This window comes from Callorhinus ursinus, unplaced genomic scaffold (assembly GCF_003265705.2).
Source record: "Callorhinus ursinus isolate GAN/ISIS: 27379988/994484 unplaced genomic scaffold, GSC_fseal_2.0 scaffold44, whole genome shotgun sequence".
Classification (NCBI taxonomy): Eukaryota; Metazoa; Chordata; class Mammalia; order Carnivora; family Otariidae; genus Callorhinus; species Callorhinus ursinus.
In genome coordinates, this window is record NW_027397106.1 from 3,784,002 (window position 1) to 3,806,051 (window position 22,050).

At 50.8% G+C, this 22,050-nt stretch overlaps 2 protein-coding genes across 15 annotated transcripts in view; both read left to right on the forward strand.

Annotated features, from left to right (window-relative positions):
- POU6F1 (POU class 6 homeobox 1) overlaps positions 1 to 12,318 on the forward strand; it is a 45,110-nt gene extending 32,792 nt beyond the window's left edge. For 6 of the 7 annotated variants that reach the window (XM_073881983.1, XM_073881986.1, XM_073881987.1 and 3 more), the window contains 7 exons: positions 859 to 980; positions 1,809 to 2,034; positions 2,561 to 2,817; positions 4,256 to 4,459; positions 7,207 to 7,348; positions 7,904 to 8,072; positions 9,075 to 12,318. In XM_073881983.1, coding sequence (XP_073738084.1) covers positions 859 to 980; positions 1,809 to 2,034; positions 2,561 to 2,817; positions 4,256 to 4,459; positions 7,207 to 7,348; positions 7,904 to 8,072; positions 9,075 to 9,420 — 1,466 coding nt within the window. In that variant the 3' untranslated portion in view covers positions 9,421 to 12,318. Of the gene's footprint in view, positions 1 to 858; positions 981 to 1,808; positions 2,035 to 2,560; positions 2,818 to 3,502; positions 3,632 to 4,255; positions 4,460 to 7,206; positions 7,349 to 7,903; positions 8,073 to 9,074 lie in introns of all 7 variants that reach the window. The other variant, XM_073881988.1, reaches the window with a different exon arrangement.
- A 6,879-nt stretch (positions 12,319 to 19,197) lies between these two features.
- Positions 19,198 to 22,050, forward strand: part of TFCP2 (transcription factor CP2) — a 58,585-nt gene continuing 55,732 nt past the window's right edge. For 4 of the 8 annotated variants that reach the window (XM_025882821.2, XM_025882827.2, XM_025882828.2 and 1 more), the window contains exon 1: positions 19,198 to 20,038. In XM_025882821.2, coding sequence (XP_025738606.1) covers positions 19,917 to 20,038 — 122 coding nt within the window. In that variant the 5' untranslated portion in view covers positions 19,198 to 19,916. The remainder of the gene's footprint in view (positions 20,039 to 22,050) is intronic. The other 4 variants (XM_025882819.2, XM_025882826.2, XM_025882824.2 and 1 more) reach the window with 2 other exon arrangements.

Genomic DNA, 22,050 nt, shown 5'->3' on the forward strand with positions numbered 1-22,050 from the left:
TTCAGGAGGCCTAGATTCAGGCCTGGAAATCTATGCGCAGCCAGTATTAAGAGGCCACCGATCTGGTCTAACCTCCATCACCCCATCCGTGGTCTCACCATGTATTAAATAATAACCCCTCTCCTCATGGTTGTGTGGCTTTGAAGAGGTTTCCTGGTAGGGTCCCCAATACCGAAGTCGGACGCTGTAACATGGGTGAAAAGCTCCGGTTCACAGGAGGTTCCTTTAGAAGCTCAGCGAAGCTTCTCTTCTGGACCTTAGCCCTTAGGCACTGGCAGAGAAACTCTGCCCAGCCTGCAGTGCCCCTTCTGGAGTCCAGTTTTCAGGGCCTGTCACTTCAAGGACTTCACCCTACAGGAATCCTCGGAGCCTTGCCCCAAGCCAGCACCTGCATCCAAAAAGAAGCCTGCAGGTGGCATGAACAATGATTCCGCTGCGGGATGAGCCAAGGGAAGTTGCTCCCATCGATTCTAGCTCCTTCCCTTCCTGCCACACGTTCACTTCAGGCCCTTCTACTGATGATGTGATAGGTCACCGTGTCCTGTGGAGCCGGGGAATGAGAGACTGAGAGCCAGCTGCGCACAGGCCTGCATTTTCTTCAGCTAGAGGTGGGAAGAGGGTAGCCCACCTTGCAGGTCAGGCACAGGGCTCCCCAGCCTCCTGTTCTCACGACCGGCAGCACTGGGGGAAGCAGTCTCCCTGGGGCCAGGGAAGGCCAGTGATTGGCCTTGGGTTATGCAGAAATAGAGCGTGAGGCTGAGAGTTGTCACCTCAGGCTGCAACAAGATGCTCTACTCCGGTGACCCCTCCGCGCTTACCAGGCTCACTCCTTGTCCTTTCTCTCCATGCCATGTGAAGTGAAGTCTCTGCCGGGGATCCCTCCGAGCCCTGCCCCTGCTGTTGCCACCTTCAGCCAAGCCCCCAGCCAGCCTCAGGCCTCGCAGACCCTGGCGCCACTAACTGTACAAGCTGCCCCCCAGGTAAGGGCCCCCCAGGGAGCTGAGCAGAGGGCCCTGGGCAGGAGCAAAGCATGGGACAGCCAACGTGGGGTGGCCGTGGGATCTGGGAATTTCACGGGCAGAACAGGGAAGGGGCTGTGGCTTGGAGGAGGGACTCCCCCCTACTAGGCACCCCTGGCCTCTCCCCTACCCCAGATCAGGCCCACTGGGAAAATCAGATGTGTGCTTGCCAAGTCATATCCCTGGGTCCAGCAAGGACTGTAGGTAGGGAGAACATTAACTCTTTCGTGCCACAGGTGTCTCTTTATCTCACGACTAAATGAGGGGATGCCCTTGTTAGCCCCTCCAGTGGATGCCTGGCAGAGTTAATGGATTGTTCAGAGTCCTCATTTAGAGCCAGGGGGCAGCCCCAGTGCAATGAGAAGCTGCCTCCCGGATCCCCCAGCCGTGCTGCACTCCCTGTGGCCCTTCGCTCCCGGCACAGATCTGCCAGGCATCCAGCAGGGGTATCCTCCATCACAGCTGCCCAGAGGCCTCTGTAGGCCCTCGACCACTTGGTTCCACCAGCCCCCGCCCTTGCTTCCCCTTGGCTGTGCTGTGAGCAGGGTCAGGCCCTGTCTCCAAGGGGGGCAGCTTCTCTGAAGGCAGGCTGGTCAGGTCCAGGCACCCCCTCAGGGTTGGGCCTCCGGCTAGGGCTTGTCTCTTCCCCACCCTCATGTGGGCCTTTGCCCCCCCCCCCCCAGAATGCTTTGTTTGTGCTCAACTGGGTCCGAGAGACCCGGTGTTTGCGCTGTCAATGTTGATTTTTTATTTTTTCTTTTCTTTTTGAAATCTTGTTTGCTTTTGCAGGTCTTGACTCAGGAAAACTTAGCCACAGTTCTGACAGGAGTTATGGTTCCAGCAGGGGCAGTTACTCAACCTCTTCTTATCCCCATCAGTATTGCAGGTCAAGTGGCTGGTCAGCAGGGGCTGGCCGTGTGGACAATTCCTACAGCAACCGTGGCCGCCCTCCCAGGACTGACAGCTGCTTCTCCCACGGGGGGAATTTTCAAGCCACCTTTAGCCGGTCTGCAAGGTAACGGCAACTCTCCCCAGGACAGCACCAGGCCCCCCACCACCCTATACTGCTCTCCCTGCACGCGTGCTTGCCATGTTGGACTCAGAACCCGCGGCCCGCCAGGGCCCACAGCCCTGGAGTCTGGATCCGGTGTCCCAGGCACCCCGCCACAGAGCTGCTGCACCATCTCGGGACTCTAGGCCATGACACGGTGCTGGCCCAGCAGGCCTCTCCTACTCCAGCCAACTGAGACTGCCCCTCTCCCCCCACGCCAGAATTCACCCCACGACCAGCCTCCTGAGAAGGACTGCAAGAAGATTCAGCGTCTGGTTTTGAACCTCCACATCTCCAGGCCCAAGGGAGGGGGGATGAGAGATGTTGTCCTGTGCTGCCCCTGCAAGGATCAAGGGAATCACAGCTGCCTGTCCCCTCTGCCCCGCTGTCCCAACCCCCTCTTCTGCCTGTGCCAGATCCCCTGGGATTGGAGCCGCTCAGGGGCCGCGGCTAGGCGTTTGAGCACCCCTGTCTCTGCCTTGCTCCGTAGCAGCCGCTGTGCTGAACACCGCCCTCCCGACACCCGTACAAGCTGTCCCACCGCCGGCACAGGCCTCCTCGCCCAGCCAGCCCCGGCCAGCAGCCCAGCCCCAGACGCTGTTCCAGACCCAGCCGCTGCTGCAGACCGCGCCTGCCATTGTCCCGCAGCCCACTGCTGCGGCCGCTGCTGCCCCCACGCCCAAGCCGGTGGACACCCCCCCACAGATCACCGTCCAGCCCGCGGGCTTCGCGCTGAGCCCAGGAATTGTAAGCCGCTGCCCTCACCCGGGGCTGATCAGGGATGGACTGAATCTTGGGCCAAGGGTGGAACTGGCCCTTCCCACAGGGGAGGAAGGAGGTGGAGGACCAGCCCCCCCGAATACGGCTCTTTTCCAACACATCAGCAGAGATGGCCCCCCTCTGAGGCCTTCTCCTTGCATCTGCCAGCCCATTCGTCCCAGACAAGAGCAGACGGCCTCCGCCAAGGGGGCTGGGCAAATACTCCAGAACCTGAACCACTGGATCGGCCTTGGAGGGTGGGATGATGTCTGGGGATTGCACACTTGTGAGCTGTAACAAGGCAGAGTTGGAGGCTCACGGCCATATGCCAGTGTCTGTCCAGTGTGGCTCCCGGCTTGCCAGGGGTGCTGTTAGGTGCGACTAGAATCACATCGGCCCGCCCCAGTCTGGACTTTCTGTCCTCCCAGGCCTGGCCTGAGAGATTAGCCAGGGTTACCCTTCCACGGCGGCGGTCCCACCCTTCCCTGCCAGGCCCCTGCAGCCCCTGGCCCTGGATACTCTTCAGCTGGACCTGGGTCTGCAGCCCACATTCACATCTGCCCAGCACCTGTATCTCCCCACCCCCCCACCCCCGGCCCTCAGCATTCTCCTCTCTGCCTTGGGCTCTTTCTTGCCCCTTGGCCTCTGAGCAGGATTCTTTCTCCACCCACAGATCAGTGCCGCTTCCCTCGGGGGACAGACCCAGATCCTAGGTTCCCTCACTACCACTCCGGTCATTGCCAACGCCATTCCCAGCATGCCAGGGATCAGCAGTCAGATCCTCACCAACGCTCAGGGACAGGCAAGTGGTCAAAGGCAGGGCTGAGGGGTGGGGGCTGTGGAGAAGCTATCTGGGGGGTCAGGATGTGGGCTAATGGTCAAAGAAACTCCAACAGGGTATCGAGCTGCTGTCCCTGTCCCTTGTGTGGCAGCTCTGTGCTGATGCTGAGCCCGACAGGGGCATAGCCACCACCCCGCCCTCTAGGTGCTCACTCTAGCCGGGGGCTTTCATTTGTGGAGCACCACCTCGTGGCCTGGCTCTGCGTTAGGTGCTTTCTTGTACATTACCTCACCTCACTTGGAGTACAGGCCTACTAGGCAGAGATTTGCATTCCCCTTTTACAGGGGAGAAGGCTGAGGTCCAGAGAAATTAAGCCCCCCGATAAAATGAGGCAAGGCAGGGATTCACATCCAGGGCCATGTGACTCACGTGCAGACCTACTCCTGCTCCACCACAGCTCTGGAGATCGCACAAAGGAAACAGCTCCTAGAGGATGAATCCTTGTCTTTACTGATGAGTAAACTGAGCTCCAGAAGGGTGAAATGATTTGTTTAAGTCCCTTCCCCTGCCAGTGTGGGGGTTTGGGTTGGGGGCAGGACTGGACACTGGCCTCACACCCGGGGTCCCTGCGTTGTTTCCTCCCAGGTTATTGGAGCCCTTCCGTGGGTAGTGAACTCGGCTAGCGTGGCAGCCCCAGCACCAGCCCAGAGCCTGCAGGTCCAGGCTGTGACACCCCAGCTGTTGTTGAATGCCCAGGGCCAGGTGATTGCAACCCTGGCCAGCAGCCCCCTGCCTCCACCCGTGGCTGTCCGGAAGGCAAGCACGCCTGAGTCCCCTGCTAAGAGTGAGGTACAAGGGCTGGGTTGGGGCGAGGGCAGGGTTGTGGGGGGTGGGCGGCAGGCAGGGCTGTCTGGCATGGACTGCCTCCCTCAAGACTGCAGGGCAGGACAAGGTTATCTTCTGAAGTCCCCGGGAAACAGCACCTCTCCAAAGTGAGGGGAAATCCCAGGGTAGAAGGCCCAAGCGAGTCCCCACATGCTCTGTCCAGGGAAGGAGCACCCCCCAACCCCTACCCGCACACACCCAAAAATGCGTCTCTGTGCCCTCAGAGGCTAGTGGCGTGCTGAGAAGGCCAGGGAGGTGGTCAGAGTAAACCGAGCCTGGATTAGCTCCAGGGTGAACAGACCACCAGAAGAACCCCAGAACTTTATTCTGCACCTCCTCCCACTTTACCCCTTCACTCTGCACTGTGGCTTTGATTATTGCTTTATTTGTTCATTCCAGGAGCCGTTTTTGAGTGCCTCCTCTATCCCAGGTGCTGAAGATCTAGAGATGAGTAAGATGCCTTTCCTAGCCTTAGGTAGCCCAGTGCTGGAGACATTGCAAGCCAGCGTGACAAGGACTATGATAGGGACCTGCGAAGGTGCTGTGGGGAGCCAGAGAAGGGAGCTCCCAACAGACCAGGGAGTTCAGCAAGGCCTCATAGAGAAGGGTCGGTGAACTCATCTAAAGGGATGAGTTCGATGGGAGAGTGGGCCTACCTTTACGTAATTGCAGGAATGATAATGTGCCAGAGCAGGGGTTCCCACACTTGAGTGGGTATCAGAACCACCCGGGGGGCTTGTTGGAATGCAGATTCCCCACGCACACACACACATTCCCCCCACCCCCGGAGTTCTTATTCAGCAGGGTTGGAGTAGAGCCCAAGAGTTTGCATTTCTAGCAAGTTCTCAGGTGATGTTGAGGCCGTGGCCCTCAAATGTGGTGTGTTGTTTCCAAGCTTTGTGAATAACCCCTTAGCCTCCTCTGTAACATGGAGATTATCAGAGTACCAATTCAGAAGGTTATGAATGTTAATGGATATATTATACATAAGACAGTTAACACTCTGGTACACAGGAAGCACTGGAAAAGTGAAGCTTTTATTTTATCACTGTTATTATGTAGTGGGAAGTCATGGAAGGGCTTTTAGCAGGGAAGTGGCTAGATGTGTATTAAAAAGAAATTACCCCCCTGGGGGGGGGGGCGGTTGGTGCCTGGGTGGCATAGTTGGTTAAGCATCTGACTCTTGGTTTCAGCTCAGGTCTTGACCTCAGGGTTGTGAGTTCAAGCCCCACGTTGGGTTCCACACTGGGCATGGAACCTACTTAAAAAAAAAAAAAATAGCTCTTATACACGTGGAGCTAAGAACTGAACAGTGGCAAGACTTGAGTCCTTGTCACCTGTTAGGAGGCAGCCGAGAAACAGTTCTAGCAAGAAATGAGGAGCCCTGACCGAAGGCTAATAAGGTTCTGGTGATGAAGAAGGAATGGACTTGAGAGCTACCAAGAGGTAGAATCCAGGGAACAGGACCCATCCTAGAGAAATCTGCACTTTCCCGGAAGCTTAAAAAAAAAAAAAAAAGTCATACTGGGGCCCCCGGCTGGCTCAGTCAGTACAGCATGCGACTCTTGATCTTGGGGTCATGAGTTCTAGCCCCATGTTGGGGGTAGAGTTTACTCAAAAAAAAAATCATACAAAAAATACTAATGTCATATATTTATAGTTTCTCTTGATGATAAATATGATACATGATTTTTATAAAAATTCCAATAGTACGTTAATGGAAAAAAGGAAAATTCCACCTCCAGAGATGACTTCTGTTGACAACTTGCTTTATATGCCTCCAGATTTTTTTCCTGGAAACTCATATGTATTTTTTTTGAAGATTTTATTTATTTATTTGACAGAGAGAGACACAGCGAGAGAGGGAACACAAGGAGGGGGAGTGGGAGAGGGAGAAGCAGGCTTCCCGCGGAGCAGGGAGCCCGATGCGGGGCTCGATCCCAGGACCCTGGGGTCATGACCTGAGCCGAAGGCAGACGCCTAATGACTGAGCCACCAGGCGCCCCCATATGTATTTTTTTTCTTTTATTATGTTATGTTAATCACCATACATTACAGCATTAGTTTTTGATGTAGTGTTCCATGATTCATTGTTTGCATATAACACCCAGTGCTCCATGCAGTACATGCCCTCTTTAATACCCATCACCAGGCTAACCCATCCCCATACATATTTTTAATAGGAACTATTCTCTAAAACCTGTTTTCACTTTACCTTTTTTTCCACTTAGCACTGTGACCCAGAGCTCTTTGTGTGTATTTAAGAGATTTACTGTACTCTTTTTAATAGCTGCATAGAATCTCACTGTAGGGGAGTCCCAGGAATCACTTGCCAGTTCCCTATTGATGGACATTTGGGGCCTGGGAGGCCCTAGAATCAGGTTTCGGTTTCTGCTCTGAGGGAAACGATTTGAGAGCAGTTATCTCAAGGGTGGATACTTGTTGGGGCTTTGACCAAGTGTACTGAAACTTTCTGAGCCTCTGACCTGCCTGTGTCACAGGTGCCTATGAGGCTCCAAATTGGTCATGATTGTTGGGTGGGTGCTAATAAGTAGCTTGTAAGTCTTGCTTTGTGATGGCGCATAGGTAGGAGTGTGCCAGGTGAGTGAGGATTTCATGCCCATTTTGCCCTGCCTCTGGACCTTGCAGGGACTGCAACCCCCTGAGCCAGGCAGGTGGGCAGTGGGGACTCATGGACTCTCTTCTCATAGGTACAGCCCATCCAGCCCACGCCAGCCGTGCCCCAGCCTGCGGTGGTCATCGCCAGCCCGGCCCCAGCGGCCAAGCCATCTGCCTCTGTTCCCATTCCAATCACCTGCTCTGAGACCCCTACTGTCAGCCAGTTGGTATCCAGTAAGTGGCTCCTGGAGAAGGTTGTAGGGAAGAGGAGAGGAGGCATTTATTCAAATACCCCAGCGCCTTTGGATACTGCTCTCCTTAATAAACTTTCTAGGGTCCAAAGGGGAAGGGCAAAGGCCTGACACCAGGGATTGGCTCTCTAATTCCCATTCCTGCTGAGCTGGATTCTAGGCATGATGATAGTGGAGGCTGCTTCTTTGAGAAGCCAACCCAGTGGCTGTCTCTCCTTTGGTCTCTCACCCAGTATCTGAGGAATGTGGATGGCTAAGGTGTACTTGGGGCTAGGAGTGGGGAGAATGGGGGAGGGTCAGGCATTAGAGCTAGAAGAACTTGAAAACAGACCCCTACTTCCAGACAGGTTAGTCCAGGCTCCTTTCCTGCAAGTCTCGTTTGCTTTGGGAATAGGGGTGAAGAGGACAGTAAGGGGGCATGGGCCTCTTGTCAAATGTCCTCACCCCTCACTACCTTACCAGGCCAGGCCAGTAAGCTAGATAAGCAGTGACATCTTCTGTCTTACACACTCACCCCTGGTCCCTTCCTCTGGCCTAGAGCCACATACCCCAAGTCTGGATGAGGACGGAATCAACTTGGAAGAGATCCGGGAGTTTGCCAAGAACTTTAAGATCCGACGGCTGTCCCTGGGCCTCACGCAGACTCAGGTGGGTCAGGCTCTGACTGCCACGGAAGGCCCGGCCTACAGCCAGTCAGCTATCTGCAGGTGAGTAAGTCCTGCTCAGGCACCCGATGTCACTAGGCACTCACTGGGACCCAGGTGCATGGCCCCTTTCCATGTTCTCCCTTCCTCCTGCCTCCTTCTAGGCCAGAAAGGCTGTTCTAAGGATCGACGTGAACACCTACAGTAGCCAAAGACTGATGCAGTCCATCTGAGGGCCCTCTGTAGTTTATCCTCCAATCCTGAGCATTTATGTGGTCTTTTGGTGGGGGGGACCCCAAGACCCTAATCCATTCAGGAGCCCTACAGGGAAAGGAGCACAGCTTAAGAAGTTGGTCCCAAAAGCGGGACCTTCGGTACTGACTTGGCTCTCAACCACGACCCCCGCTGCACCCCCCCATTATGCCCCCATTTCCCCCTCCTCCAAGGCATGACTGTAAAGGGATGGAGCTGGCTTTTCTGTGTGCAGTGTTCGAACTGGTTCTGGTGCCAGCATCAAAGGAGGGCAGAGGGTTTCAAACAAGAATGAGCACATGGCTCAGGGAAGGCCAAAAGGTGCCTGCCAACTCCCTGGATCAGATGACGGTGACTGTTAGAGCAGGCTCCATGTTGGCAGTTCCATAGTCCCATCTGGGCTTCGGTCAGAAAGAGTTGTCTGACTTAGTGAGGCTGCTGTGGGGCTGACTGGAGAGGTGCACTCGTGACATCCATGTGCCATCTCTGAAAGCCTCTCTAGACAACTCCTCAGAGGACCTCACTCACTTGGGTGTGAACATTCTGGAAGAGTTGTTCATACAGCAGTTGCACTGCTATCCTTGCACCACTGAACTGAGGCCATGGGAGTGGTCTCCCTGGTATGACCTGGGATGCAAGACAGTCTGAGGAGTCCGGGCTTGGCTGGGCCAGGGTAGTCTTGGTGGGGGGGGGAACATTTAGTCCAGTGTCACCAGTCCTGAGAGGAGCGGCCCCTTGCGGAGTGTACTCACACCCCAGTGTGAGGACTAAGACATTCTCACCGTCCCTTCCCTGGGCTCGGGTCACCCACAGGTTCGAGAAGCTGGACATCACGCCCAAGAGTGCCCAGAAGCTGAAGCCAGTGCTGGAAAAGTGGCTGAATGAAGCCGAACTCCGGAACCAGGAAGGGCAGCAGAACCTGATGGAGTTTGTGGGAGGTGAGCCCTCCAAGAAACGCAAACGCCGCACCTCCTTCACCCCTCAGGCCATAGAGGCTCTGAATGCCTACTTCGAGAAGAACCCGCTGCCCACAGGCCAGGAGATCACCGAGATTGCTAAGGAGCTCAACTATGACCGGGAGGTGGTGCGGGTCTGGTTCTGCAATCGGCGCCAGACGCTCAAGAACACCAGCAAGCTGAATGTCTTTCAGATCCCTTAGGGCTCAGCCCCCAGCCCTGCGTTCCAGCACTTTGTACTTCTCCCTTGGCACCTGGCTGCAGCCACCGCCGTGACAGCACCTGTCACAGTGTGGCACGCAGCTGTGCTTGTCCTGGGTCGCGAGACTCCACCGTGTGCATGTGTGTCCGCTCCCTCCCTCCTCTCCTCCACGTATCTCACAGCATGGGGAGGGCAGAGGGGCCCACCGAGAGCTCCAGGCTCGGGCCAGTCACGCTGAGGGATCCCTCCCTCACTTAAAGAAGCACTTTGCTAATGTGGTTTTCGAAGGGTGAATTCTGGTTGGGAACCAGACACCCCCCCGGCCCCCGTCCTGGGGGCAGGGCTGCTGCAGCCCCCGAAGGACCCCTGGCCATTTGCTCTTGTTTTCGACGGCATTCTCTCTGGCCCTCTCTTCCCCTTTGCTCCTGTGTGTAAGTGTGGCAGGGACTGCAGCCTCACCTCCCACCCTTTGCCTGCAGGCACACTGCCCCCCCACCCCTCCCGAAAGGACCCAAGAGGCACAATTCTGGGAAAAGTGTGATGAGCTGCTCAGAAGGTCAGGCTCAGGGTCTGCCTTGCCTTCAAGGTCAGAAGGTTCCCGCAGCCCTGGGGCCAGAACACGTGATGTCCTTTCCCACTTCTTCCTGATTCCTTTTGGGGGGAAATTGCGCCAAAGGGGAACCTTTTCATTTGTAATCCATGGTGGAAGGAAGCAGCTTTGAACTCTAGCTGTCCTGGAGTTGACCTGGGTGTACAGCACGTTGGGAACTTAGTAAATAAGCCCATCCTCCCAGATTTTAATCTAATCTCTGCCCATGGCTGTCTCCGCCACTAAACAGTGAGGGATAAAGAACTGGCAGCCTGGAAAATCCCATTGCCCAAGCTCGCAGCACCCTGGAGAAAAATGAGGGAAGGAATGCTGACTCTCTCTTTCTCTTATCCTCCCACTTACCCCCAACCCAGTGCCGGGCCTTCTCAGAAGGGGCAAACGAAACACTAAACCAGACAGCCAGGCCCCGGGGAAAAGGCCAACATCCAGAAAGGACTGATGGCAGCCCAGGAAGGTCTCTTGCGGAAGGTGACTTAACTCTTAATTTTCTTTGAGACTTTGAGCCTTGGATCTTGGAGGAGAAATCTTATTTTGTCCCAAGTCTTAGACCACGTGTTTGTGCAGACGATCCCCACCCCCACCCCCCAGTCAAGAAGACCCCTGAGGCAGGATGGGCGTCACCTGTAGAAAGGACAGCTATGGCACGTTGAGGGCTGGCATCTCATCCGAGCTGCTAAGTGAGTTTCACGGTGGCTGGACAACCCCTGGAACTCAGTATGTCACTCTGGGAGGTCAGGAGAGCACTAAGAGGTTGACTTAGATGAACCCAGGCTTGCTGTGTAGACCGTCCCTAAAGGGGCACAAGTCACAGAGCCAGGTCCGTAGCAGCCGCCCTCCTCCTCCACACCTCACAAGATATACCCTGATGAAGTGACTGTGAGGCGAGGGCACATCCCCACCCCCACTGGTCACTGTGGCAGAGCCACCTCCTAGTCTAGCTTCCTCTGGCTTGCTGTCATTTCCTGCCTACGACTGGTCCCTGGCAGGCCCTACATTGGCAGAGTGTGAGAGGACAATTGTGTGTCAAATTGCCACACACACACCCCGCTACGTTCGGACCAACCAAACCTTCCCGAGTGTAGTGAGAACGAGGAAGCAGGCAGGCACCTTGCCTGCCCCGGCCTCCCAGGAGAGAATATGTCTCCCCGGCGGGGCGGGGGGGGGGAAGGGGCGTCACACTCAAGTTTAGGGTTATCCACCCTGTCTGCATGAGATGAACTGGCTTGGGAGAGGCATGCTAAGCAAGTTTTCAGTAAGAAGAGTTAAAGTACTGGGGTTGGCAAAGGATTCAGTGACTTACCCTTCAATAAATCAGAGAGAGACAGGTTTTCACCCTCAAACACTTGCGTTCAGATATGCTTTCTTTTTTGGGAGAGACAAGTGGGTCACAGCTGGAGCCCTGGAAGTAGCATATAATCCAGGGTGTGGCCGTGGCTGTGGAGATGCAGGAGGAACCCATCTGTCCTGGTCTGCGGAAGGAAAAAGATAATGAAGTTCTGGTCTAAATTAGGCCTGGCCATGCTTTCTCAGCTCCTCCCTTTTCTAAATCTGTCTTCCCGAGGCTGGGCTAGAATGAAACCATTTTCTCCTCTCCAGGAAGGATGGGTAGGTCTTTCCGAGGGACAGAATTTTTGCGGGCTGAATTCCCCAGGCAGGGGGGTGCAGAGTATCCCTGAAATGGCCCAGGGCAGAGCTCACCGGCTTGCTGTCTCTGCTCCTGCTCTCCCACTGTCGGACCCTCGGGGAGCAGCTATCTGTACCCGAGGTGGGTTTTCTGCTTTGTTTCTGGTAGCGCCAGGCTCTGAAGGGCGTTAATGTAACTTTTGTCTTGAAAGCACCTTTCTGGACAGAAGCCAGAGCTTAGGCAGAAGAAAGGGCAGAAATGATTTCACTGTCTGCGTGTGGTGTTGTTTGTTTGTTTTTTGTTTTAAATGAAAGAAAGACCAAAACTTTCTATGGCCCGGTGAATCAGCTGGGGTCTTTGACCCTGCACTATCCACGGCATTTTATCTAGTGGGGGCCCAGGGAAGAATTTGGCCAAGCGGATTGAGGAACACACTTGAATCTGGAATGAGAGAAACCCTGACGTTTTTGTGCCCTTGGACCCACTCACCTTCCTATGCCTAGATTTCCTTTGTGTCTCGTAGGCCAGGCTCTGACACTGAGGTTCTGACTATCTCCCCACAAGGGGCAAAGCCTGCTGAGGGCTGGAGTGAGGGGTGGGGAGGGAAGAATGGGGATGAAGCACTTGATGTAGTTGTGTGGAATAAACAGTATTTTTCTTTTGTACGGGTCTGCTTGTTGATCCTTCATCTCTCAGGAGCTGATAGGGAGAAGCCAGACAAGTACCGGGGAGCTACCTCTGCCATCAGAGCTCGTAGCCTGGAAAACCCCATTGCAGGAAGGGCGAGCGTTAGTGCCCTGGCCTCTCACTTCAGAAAGCCCTGCCATGACCCTCCAGCCAGGATCCTCCCCATGGAAGGCAGGGTCAAGATGTGCCCTTTCTCCTTCCAGGACCTCAGAATTCCCTGCAAAGCCCACTTGCCAACCTCTCTTCTCTGGGTTTTGACAGACTGTGCTGTTGGTGTGCACACTCCTAGGCCCAAGAGGTGGCCAAGGGGTAGCTGTTTGTCAGAGAGCTGAGTGGATGGAGCTTGGATATACAAGCTGGAGTGTTTATAAATACCCACAAAGCCCTTTGCCGTGTGAGGTGGGTGTGCCAGGGGGGAAGAGAAGACAGACTGTAGGCTGGGGACCAAGGCTGCGGAACATTCTAACACAGAACTTCAGGTTATTATGAAGGTATGCTTGCCATGATACAAGGCTAGATCATTCACAGTTAACTTAGACTTGATGCAAATTTAGCTGTGTGGTAAGTGGATCTTCATCTGTGCTCTTCCTTCGGCCTACAAATGTTAGGGGCAGACCTGGCACTTGGGCTTAGAGCAGGGAGAGCATGACTGCAATACGGGCCCCTCTCTTTACCCGTCTACCTCCTAGGAGTTGGGTTCATGCCATGCACCCCTGCACCCCCCCCTCCTCCCCCTTCCACCTACCTGGTATTGATGAGGTCTGGGCTCCATCATCTAAACTGGTGAGAGCAAGGCATCAGCTCTGATTCCACCCAATCAACATCCCTGAGCCTGGCCCTGTGCTGGATTCTAGATCATGCTCTACCACCCCACCTCTGCCCAAGGGACAAAAGGTGTCCAACATTCTGATGTAGGGCTTAGGGATGCGAGGAGCTTTATAGCACTCTGAAATAATGGGGCAGAAAAGTCAAATAGAAGCCAGCGCTTACCTCTGCGTAGATCTCACAACCCTAATATTAACTGTCCACACTAGGCTGGGACTCCTCAGTACCCAGGCCAGGGGCACACAGTAGGTGCTTGATGAACGTCAGATAGATGACTGAATGCGTTTCCTGTCCTCTCCTTCAAGGAAATAATAAAAGCTGAGTTCCTGACTTCACACTCCTGGGAGAAAGCAGGTATAGAGGATTCTGCTTAGCTATGCAGGGTTTAGACTGTGGTATGTGGGAGTGAATGGAATCTGGGCAGCAACTGGCCCTGACCTGAGAAAGGCAGCTCCCAGCAGCTCCCACCAGAAGAGTTGGTGGAAGCTGATCTCTCTGGCTCAAACCAGTTGAATGTGGTTCCTGGCACTGGTCCCAGGACAGCCTGAAATGAAGAGGGGTAGTTTTGTGGAGGACTGCAATTTCCATTCCCAGGTCTGAGATGTTCTTTTGGCTTTCTGGACTCAATTCCGCCGTGTATGTGCAGGCTTCCCCGCACCAATAAGCAGTGCTCAGACACCAACAAGGTATCCACGAATTCAGTTCAGTTCTGACACGATCTCCCCGAAGATAGCATCAGATTCCACAGGTAAAAGGCTCAGTCTGGCAAGACCACCCTCCACTTCTGATACCATCACACGCCCCAGTTGTTACCTGTGCTTCTGATTGACCAGCTACAAATTGGAAGCTCCAACGGTCCCCTTCCAACAGGATGCCAGTTGTGAGTATAGGTTGTTACCTACACTTCTGACCCACTGGCTATACATTAGAGGTTCCCATGACCCCCTCTTTGGGTTCTAGATTAATTTACTAGAATGGCTCACAGAACTCAGGGAAACCCATTTTACTCGCCAGATTACTGCTTTATTACAAAGGTTATTAAGGGATACAAATCAACAGCCCTATGAAGAAATACATGTGGCAAGGTCCAGAACAAAGGAGCTTCTGTGTTCATGGAGCTTGGGGCCCTGGCTCAGTGGCACATGGAACGGTTCTATTTCCCAACCTGGAAGCTCTCTGAACACCTTCCGTTGGGATTTTTATAGAGGCTTCATTACATAGGCATGGTTGATTAACTCATTGGTCATTGGTGATTGATTGAAACTCTAGCCCCTCTTCCTTTCCCGGAAATCAGGGGGTGGGACTGAAAGTTTCAACCCACTATTCATGGTTGGTTTCCCTGGCAACCAGCCCCCATCCTTAAGTGTTTTCCAAAAGCCACCCTCCTTAACAAACCCAGCTGTGGTGAAAAGGAGCTTGTTATGAATAACAAGACACCCATTTCACCCTCATGGCTCTGAAGCATTTTCAGGAACCGAGGACAGAGACCAAATATCACAAAAGATGCTCCCATAGCTCTATTGTTCAGGCAACTCCAAGGGTTTTGGAAGCTGTGAGCCAGGAACTGTGTGGGTGAAGACCAAATATATATGAGACTATATTTTGGTCATCTGGATACACACACACACACACACACACGTGTATACACATATATACACATAAATATACACACACACATATATATACACTATATATATATTTCTTATAAATCACAATATCGCAGATGTCCTCTGTGCTGAGGACTGCTGTGAAGAGGGAACTGATCTTTTATGGGCTGGAGAAGATGTGGGCTGGATTCTGGATTACAGATAAGAGATGCAGGCAACCAGAAGTTGCTTGGAGCTGCATGGCTATGAAAGGTTTTGATTTCCTTTTCCTCTCAACTACAGAGTCCTTCAAAGAAGCCAGATTGGGGCTCACAGGCTTGTCTGGGGGGATGTAGGAAAATGTGAAGAGTTAAAATTAGGTGGTCAGTCCCTCAACAAAGCCTGCCTGGTTAATGGTTTCTTCCTGTATCTAGAAGAAAATGCCCACTAATTGACTGGGGAACCCAGCAACCATGACTGACTTCAGTATTTGAGTGAGAAGGGAAGCCTAGGGGATGGATGGGTGCTGACCCAGAAGCTTGAGCCCTCAAGCCTCTGAGAGAATTGTTTTGTCTTGAGAAGTAGGCAGGACAGGTGCTAGGGTCCCCTTTATGTCAATCATAATAGCTAACCCTTACTGATCACAACTATGTTCTAGGTACTCTTCTAAGCACTTAACATGCATTATGTCAGTTAATTCTCACCATAATTCTATAAAGTAAGAACCACTATTATACCCATTTTATAGATAAGGACTTGAGGCACAGAGAAGATGAGGAATCTCCTTAGCGTTGCTTTGTTTGTGAACTGCAGAACCAGGTCTCATACCCAGGTAAGTTGCCTCTAAAGCCTGTGTGCTTAACTTTACCCCATACAGGATGGGACTTGGGAATTGCTTTTCTGTCCTGATCTTATTGGTAGAATTTCCACATGTTTTTACCACCCAGGGTCAGCTCTGCTGTGTTCTGTAGAAGAGGAAGAATTTTTCCTTTACCCTTTTAGGTTCTTTTGGTGGGTCTATTAATTACATTGACATAAAACACACTTAACAGGAGAAAAACAAATCTAATTACATATGTACAACAGCCCCATAAGAATAGGAGACCCACAAGTGGTCAGGCAATTGAGGCTTATATGCCATCCTGAGCTACGGGGAAGGGGGTTGGGGCCTGAGACTTTAAAGGGGAGGAAGATAATTTACAGGAAGATGGGAAGAGCAAATGTTTGGTAAGCAAATGTTTGCCATGGCATGCAGAGACAATGGAGCCAGAAAGGAATCTGAACAGGCCCCTGAGCTTCCCATAGCTACCATACTGAGCTCATCTTCTTTGTAGTTATCTCTGATGATAGTTCTCTTCCTGGCCTAGGCCCTCTATCTAAATTATTTTAGGCAGTTAAAGGAAAGATAAAAGCTTTTCCTTAGCCTTTCAGGCCTTGATCGACTTCAGCTCAAATTAATCCACAAGCCAAAAATGCACATTTTGGGGAGGCTCATTCTGAACCCCTTCAGATCCATCTAAACAGTGTCTGGTTTGGGGACCTAATCTAGGGAAATGAACCCTTTACAGATAAGCCTTAACTCCACCCAGTCGTCCAGAATACTGAATTTGGAGCTCTGTGCCACAGGTGCTCTAATTAATTAGTCATATTTACTATATCTAATAAGAACCATGATTTTTGTTGTGGGATGAATTTACCCATACAAAATTTGGTTTATTGATAGGTGGTGCTGGATTTCCAGGGGGAACACCTGGTGATCTTTTCTTGGAAGCAGAGCTCCCAGGGCTGTCCCTGAAATCCCTGTTTCCAGCCCTGGCACTCCAGTTTCACTTTTAGTTACATTGGGAAAGAGAGAGGAAGGGAAAAGTCCACTCCCCCCCTCAGTCACAGCATTCCAGGGGTAAACAATCTGTAAAATCTTTTCCCCACAGGGGGATCTGGGCTCACAGACATAAATCTCGAGACTGATCTGCCTTCCAGTTGCGACGGGCCAAGGCTTAGGAATTACTTCTCATCTTACCCCAGTTTATTTTAGAATTAATAAATGGTAAGGAGGATTTTTGTGGCCTTTATTTTGGTTCAGAATTTAAACTTAAGCTCAAACATTTCTGAGAAAGACAAGTCTGTCTTTTTCTAAATATTTTCCAGAGGACAGGGCTCCATAAGATTTCTGGATATGGTAATTATCTCTTCCAAACATCTAGTATAAATATTCCTTGTTTTATTTTATTTTATTTTTTAATATTTTATTTATTTATTAGATAGAGAGAGACACAGTGAGAGAGGGAACACAAGCAGGGGGAGTGGGAGAGGGAGAAGCAGGCTTCCTGCTGAGCAGGGAGCCCAATGCAGGGCTCGATTCCAGGACCCTGGGATCATGACCTGAGCCGAAGGCAGATGCTTAACGACTGAGCCACCCAGGCGCTCCCCTTGTTTTATTTTAAATCCATTCACTTTGAGCTATTTTTTCTCCATATTAAAAAAGTTTCATCCAAGATGTCTTCATGTGTGCAGTTTTTGATAATTCAATATTCTCACCTCCACAAGCTTCAAGACTCACCTCTGAAAAGAATAGGTAGGGAGCAGATCTTTTTTAGGTTAAAACCATCCACGGGGACAGAGTGGCACAATGGTTAGATGTCCAGACTGTGAGATCAGTCAGGCTTCACCACTCGTAAGCTGGGTGACCCTGAACAAGCCAATTAATTTTTGTAAGTCTCAGTTTCCTTATCTATGAAATGAATCTAATCATGGTACCTTTCTTACAGGAGTGATGTGAGAATTAAATGAGCTTCTATACATAAAGCACCTAGTTAGGGCTTGCACTGAGGAAAGGCTCAGTAAATACAAGTCTCTCATTATAACATCAGAGATTTAGTTACTTGCCCAGATTATGCATGTAGTGATGGAGCTGTTAATTCAAGGAGGCATGGTTCCACCTAACAGGTGTGTAAAAATACTCTGGATATAATGTTTGTTTACAAAGGATTTTGATTATGGCGTCTCTCTTTTGGTTTCTGAGCCCCGGACCAGTTGGTTTACTTATAGACACATGTTTTGAGATAAAACTGGCTCAAGGGAAGGAGAAACGGCTTGACGAGACATTTAATGTCCCAGGGAATCAAGACTTCGATGCCAGGGCTTATTAAGGTAAGCCTAGAGCCCTCAAAGAGAATCTTGTGCCTGAAACTGGGGGCATGCTGTTAAACTTCATGTCAACCTCTTTCCTTTCTTAATTCAATAAGCATTTTTTTAATTTTTTTAAGATTTTATTTATTTATTCATTTTGAGAGAGCGAGAATGAGAGAGAGAGAGAAAGCACACGAGAAGGGGGAGGGTCAGAGGGAGAAGCAGACTCCCTGCTGAGCAGGGAGCCCGATATGGGACTCGATCCCAGGACTCCAGGATCATGACCTGAGCCGAAGGCAGTCGCTTAACCAACTGAGCCACCTAGGCGCCCAATAAGCATTTTTTTTTTTTAAATCCCACTGAATGCAGAAACTATACTGGGAGATATGTATAACACAAACCTGAAAAAAATTTTTTTCTCTTATTTAGGAAATCGCAGTCTAATGTAAAAGGCAGATACATACGACTCAAAACAAATTGTAAAAAGTTCAACAACAGAATACAACAATGAACCAATACTTTAACATATAGGCAATATTTTATAGTAAAAAATATCAGACTTTGGAATCAGCTCTGAAGTTGGCATGGCAATTTAGCTCTGGCAAATTTCAGTCCCTAGGCTTCTGTCCCTACTGGTAATATGAGGGTCATCATACTTAGCTTCATTACAAGATTGTCTTGAGGATTACTAATAATGTCATAAAGTTCCTGGTACATAGTTGCTGCTCGATAAACAGCGAAGGAAGGTGAAGCAGGGATGGTTAGCCCTACTTTTCAAAGGAGGAATCGAAATCTCGACGAGATTAAGCGATTATTCGAAAAATCACCAAACTGGTAAGTGAAGACGCCAGCCCAAATCCTAAATTCAGACCACGACTTTTTAAAAACTCCAGCTTTCACCTATCTCGTGCTTTCCTGTTCAAATGCATTCGGGAGAATGCGGAAGATGAGGATAAGCAGTCTTGACCTTCGGAGAGGTGAGTTTTAAGCAGAGAGAGTATTCCAGGAGCAAAGGAGCACCTAAAGGGAGCGCCGGGGAAACGGTGCAGAATCCTCCAGGGCTAGGGGTGGGTTCGGTAAGACTAGAGTGAAGGCTCCACCCACGCCTTAGAGTGCGGACTCAGTACACAGCGGAAGGCAGTCCTCAGGTAGCCACACAGAAGGCCATTTAAACAGAGGACACCTGACGCACGCCGGGTCCTCTCCTAGACCGCCCAGCCCATCTACGGGGGCGGGTGCCGTCGCGCAGCTAGCCTATTATCACTGCCGAAGCCCACGAACTCTCTTCCTCATTGGCGAGCCACGGGGTGACGTCACGTTCTCCGGACCCGCAAAGGGAGAGGGCGCCATGATTGGTTGGCGCTGGGGCGGCGGGCGGTGGAGGACCCTGGCTAGTCTGGGTTTCAAGCCGGTGCTGGACTTTCCCCTTCCATGTTCCGAGGCCGTGGGGGACTGCAGAGGGCGGGGAGTTGGCTCGGCGGAGACCTGGATTTGGTTCTAAGAGCTTCGGGGTTGAGAAGGGGTGACCGGAAGTGATCGTGGGACTGACCGGAAGCGAGGCCTGGAGGGGAAAGAGAGAGCGGGTCCCTGGAGGGAGGGGGGCTTCCCGCAGAAGGGGACCGGGGGGAAAGGTGCGAAAGCGGCGTGGGAGCGCCGGATAGGCAGCGGGTCTCTGCTGCTGGTCTGTTTGGAAGGCAGCGAGTGACCACCACGAGCTCAAGGGGAGAGCCCAAGGATTGAGAGTACGGGAGTCCCGGGCTGCCTCGGGGGAATCTGGAATAGTTAAGCAAAGGGGCCCGCGCGCGGCTCCAGAGAGCTGGGTGAGAGGGATTTTGGAAGTCGAGGTAGGAGCTAGGAGCCGAGGGTACGGCAAATTAGTTGTGCGGGCAGTGCGGTTCAGGCTTGGGGTCGGCCAGTGGGAACTGCGTGGGAGATCTTGGTTTGGAGTTTTCGACAGTCTTGGCCGCGTTGGGTAGAATCACACTACTTGCCTTTGTACAAGAAACGGTGTCTCCTGGGGCAAGGAAGGAGCCAGCATGGCCTGGGCTCTGAAGCTGCCTCTGGCCGATGAAGTGATTGAATCTGGGCTGGTGCAGGACTTTGATGCTAGTCTGTCCGGGATCGGCCAGGAACTGGGTGCTGGTGCCTATAGCATGAGGTGAGTGAGATTTTTCCCAGACCCTGCACCTTCTAAATAACAAAAGCAGGAGAGAGAATGGGCGGGGGGGGGGGGGATGGGGGGAGGTATTTAGTTAAATAAGCTGTATGCGGTTAGGGAACATTGACTTGTTTCTTTGTTGCTTTGAATAGTGACTATTGTGGAAGAAATGGAGCAAGAGATTGTAGGTAGTGTCAAGTCTGTGCAGGATTAGTGGAAGAAGCAAGAATGGCCCTTGTTTAGCAAAACAGATGAATGTTGAGAGGCTGTTTGTTGTGCCAGTGTGGGAGACTTGGGGACCGATGGTGTGTGTGTATGTGTGGGTTAGGTTGGACTGGAAGTGTGTGAAGGGGCCACATTGAGCATGTTAGGGATGTCTGGGGAGTTGGGAGATGGGGTTAATGATGAATATTGGTTGACTGCTTGTTGGAAGGAAATGTGAGACCTTGGTGAAGAAGTCCACACGTCTGCCTTAGCCAGCCGTTAAGGATTAATTGTGGGATGTCTGCCTTTTGAAACATAAACTACAAAAAGAAAAAGTATCGGAGAACTTTTAGATACTTCTAGACTTTGGTGTAACAAGTCAAATGTTGATAATAAATAAAAATCTCCTATGAAAGTAGCATAACTTCCCATGTAGTTTATTTGCATGCATTAGCTACTTCATTCCCCCAAGTGTAGTTTGTCTCATTTATGAGATGTACAAGAATTGTGTCTGGAAATGTTGAAACATCTGCACCTTAGGGTTACATGGAATATAATTGGGTTTCCAAATGCATTATAACGCTCAGTCTAAGTAAGTGAGGCAAAAGAGACTTTAGAACATCAGTTTGAATTTATGAGTTTATAGGGGAAAGATTTTTTTTATGGGGAAGGTAGACAAATTTTGTATTCTGATAGTGAGATCCTTTGAGAGTTATGTAATGTAAAATTCTTGTCTTTATGCCTGCTACACCAAAATGGATTTTCCTCAGTGAAGTAAATTAATGAGTTAGAACTTAATACTTCATCTTCAGGAATCTTTGCTTACAGTTAGAATAATAAAGGCTATCCTTGCATACATATTTTAGTGATTCTCAGGGAAATTTAAGCACTCTCATGCAATGCTCTTAGTGTTGAGAAATTTAACTCTAGTTTTGCCTGTCCTTGTTTACATAAGTCTGCCCTTAAAAATAGAGATTATCTTGGTCTGAAAGTAAATGTCCCGACCCTGAGCTTGCACAGCAGTTGACATAATATTTGACAATTCATGCTGTTGTTCATGTAAAGACTAACACAGCAAAAGTTTGGTTTTCTCTGGATTATCAGAGGATGAAGATAATTAAATATAACTGTACTTGTTATAAAAATAGTTGACATTGTCAACAAACATTCTGTGCATGTTATGTGCTTTCCATTATCAGGCAACCTTAAATTTAAAAATGCTTTCCTATGTCATATCCTGAGTGGTCTTCACTGGTATTAGCACAATGGTTTGTGTATTTACACATTTAGAATTTTTTCCAACATCAGTTCTGCAAGAGTTTTCAGACATGACTTTGTTTTCCCTAGAGCACAGTGTGCCAGAATTTGAAGTATTTTTCTTTGTTTTTTTTACCTTCCTCTTTTTTATGCATTTTGCTCTTGTCACTCTTCTCTTGACTCTGATACATATTTAATCATTTGTGTTAACTTGTATTAATTAGATATCAGTTCTCAGACTTTGTGTTCATGAGAGTCATCCAGAGTACCCATTAAAAATAGTTTCCAGGGGCGCCTGGGTGGCTCAGTCAGTTAAGCGTCTGCCTTCGGCTCAGTTCGTGATCCCGGGGTCCTGGGATCGAGTCCCGCATCGGGTTCCCTGCTCTGCAGGGAGCCTGCTTCTCCCTCTGCCTCTGCCTCTCTCTGTCTCTCATGAATAAATAAATAAAATCTTAAAAAAAAAAATAGTTCCCAGGGTCTCATCTTCAGTGATTTTCTGGGGCACAGGCCAGAAATCTGATTTTTAAAACAAGTTCTTAGATTTTGATGCA